At 62.2% G+C, this 2,361-nt stretch overlaps 1 protein-coding gene across 1 annotated transcript; it reads left to right on the top strand.

The window, feature by feature from the left end:
* Window positions 1-598: 598 nt before the first annotated feature.
* LOC119091921 (uncharacterized) lies at window positions 599-2,199 on the top strand (the record flags this gene model as incomplete). The annotated part of the gene is given in 2 exon segments (XM_037214849.1): window positions 599-733; window positions 1,395-2,199. A coding segment is annotated over 1 exon segment (590 nt), but the record flags the coding sequence as incomplete, so codon positions are not given.
* Window positions 2,200-2,361: the final 162 nt, after the last annotated feature.

Raw genomic sequence — 2,361 nt, 5'->3', positions numbered from 1 at the left:
GCAATGAACTGTCCGAAAGGACAACACGGGCTTGACACTATGTTTGGTAACAACACGGTGACGGCGACTGTGTGTGTCCGGTAAACTTGACAAAGCTGACATGCGTCGGGGGAAATCGCACCTTCACCACTCCCTGATACGCCCCTCTCACTTTCGCCATTGTAAACGTCATTTCTATTCCGCCGCCCTGCCTTGCACCCACCGTGACCGTTAAGTTAGCCCTTTCGCCTGTTGCTCGCCTCGGTTCGGTTCGGTAGAGTACGGAATCTGTGGCCGTTCACCACGCTGTGCTCTGCGGAGGAGTGAGGCCATTCTCGCAATAATTTTGAATTTTTTTTTGAATGACGGTTTATTACCTTTCGTAGTTCGCCTGGAGGGACCTACCCTGACCACCGAATCTCGGTTCATTGTGGAATCACAACGATCACTCACAATCACAATCACAATCACAAGCACAATCGCAAGCACAATCCTCTTCGAACCACTGATCCCCGCCGAGTATTTTAAGAGCGTGCAGAGCAGCAGTTAAAACCTCAAGAACTCAAATTAACCTCGTCTCTGTCTTGTCCTAGGTGGCGCTGCTGGTGGTGCTGCTCAGCTGCGGCACCGACGCTCAGAGGAGGCCTCGCCGGCCGCTGCGCCGTCCGCCGCGCAAGAACGGCGGCCCCCGCTTCCTGCGGGGAGGCGTGCCGCGTCGGACGACCCGCCAACGGCTTTGTCCCGCCGCCGCCAGGTGCGCTTCTTTCTCGTTTGTGAGCCCCACGGACAGGAAATGGCACAGTGGCGTTTGAAGCCAACGGTGTGCTTTACAAAAGTCATCGCTAAACGGCGACAGCTGCGATGAACCTGCACGCATGGGGGACATTTTTGCGAGCACATGGAATCTAAACTATGCAGCACCTAAGACCATGTAGCCCCTCGACTTAGCAAGCATGAATCGGATGCGCCATGAACGTACATGCATCTTTGTTGGATACCAACCGGGGCACGATTCCTGTGCTCTCACCTGAGGCGCTTCACTGCACTCACTGGGGTCACACATTCACTGGGGTCCGCTAGGAAATGTAAGACCTTACGGAAATATCATCCATATTGTTTGAAGCACGTCGGGTCCAGTGTGTTTGTGGGATCATGTCATGTTTTTGGTCACGTATACCTGTGTCATACGCCGCCATCTGTCCACGTATCTGCCGCTTGTCTCAACACTTATCCACTCGTTCATCCGGCTTTATCCCATTTTAATTTCCAACGCAGTATAGCCTTTCAGAAGTCCCGACCCCAGCCTAACCCCAGTCTGACCCTATCCTGGCTCCGATCTGAACCCGGCCTAACCTAACCTCAGCCCGACCCCCTAACCTAACCCCAGCCGGACCCCAGTCTGACCCCCGGTCCAGTTCCAGGGCCGGATTTGGTCGTTCCGGCAAGCGGCGCCCCGAGCACTGCGCTGCGCCAGGGGCTGGACGGCGTGCGCAACTTCCAGCACCTGCTCTCGGACGCGCGCGATCCCACCAATGACGGCGGCTTCGCGCCGACGACGACGTCGACGACGACCCCGCGGCCTCGGCCACACTCGACCACGCGACCGCCGTTGACGCGAGAGCAGGTCGCCATGCTCCAGGAACTGCAGACCATCCTTGGCGGCAAACCGCTGCCGATTGACCCCACCACAGAGCGAAGTCGGCGGCGGCCGGACGCCGCGCGCCGCCTGCCGCTCTTCCCGCCATTCAAAAACGCCACTGACGACACCTCGCGGCGGCCGGCCGAAGCGCTCGGTGACGGCGGCGACACCTCGCGGCGGCCGGGCGAAGCGCTGTTTCCGGGCGTCGAGTTCGTCGAGTTCCCGCCGAGCCGCCTGTTTGCCTCGCCGCTGTCCGCGGACGGCCAGCGCTCGCCGCAACGGCGGCAGTTTGTGCGCTTCGCCGACGAGCCGAGCGAGCTGGAGAACGGCGTCGTGGACGGGCCTGGCGGCGTCGTGCGGTTTCCCCGGCCAGTGACGGTGGCTCCCCCTGCGCCGACTGCGCGGCCGACGCCGGCGCCATCTCTGCGCATCCTGGGCGGGCTGCGGCCGGTGCTCGGCGCTGACGCGGAGAACGGTAAGCGTGGCGCGCACGTCGTGCAGAGTCTCGACCACAACGGCCAGCTGGTGACACACGTGCTGTCGTCCACGCGGCCGACGTTGGACCGCGCGCGGCCCGCGCCACCCGCCACGCCGGCGCCGTTTCCGCCGCCGCGCAGCGGCCTCGGCTTCAAGGCGGCGGACCGCGCGCCGAGCAGCCCCAAGCCGCAGCCAGTGACGCGCCGGCCCGGTCCGGGCCCGGCATTCACCACCGGGCTGCGGCTCCACAAGGTGTTGACCTCAAC

Source organism: Pollicipes pollicipes, unplaced genomic scaffold (assembly GCF_011947565.3).
Source record: "Pollicipes pollicipes isolate AB1234 unplaced genomic scaffold, Ppol_2.1 Scaffold_1600;HRSCAF=1878_pilon_pilon_pilon, whole genome shotgun sequence".
NCBI classification, from domain to species: Eukaryota; Metazoa; Arthropoda; class Thecostraca; order Pollicipedomorpha; family Pollicipedidae; genus Pollicipes; species Pollicipes pollicipes.
Note: the sequence above shows the minus strand (reverse complement) of the source record. Positions and strands in the feature narration are given on the sequence as shown.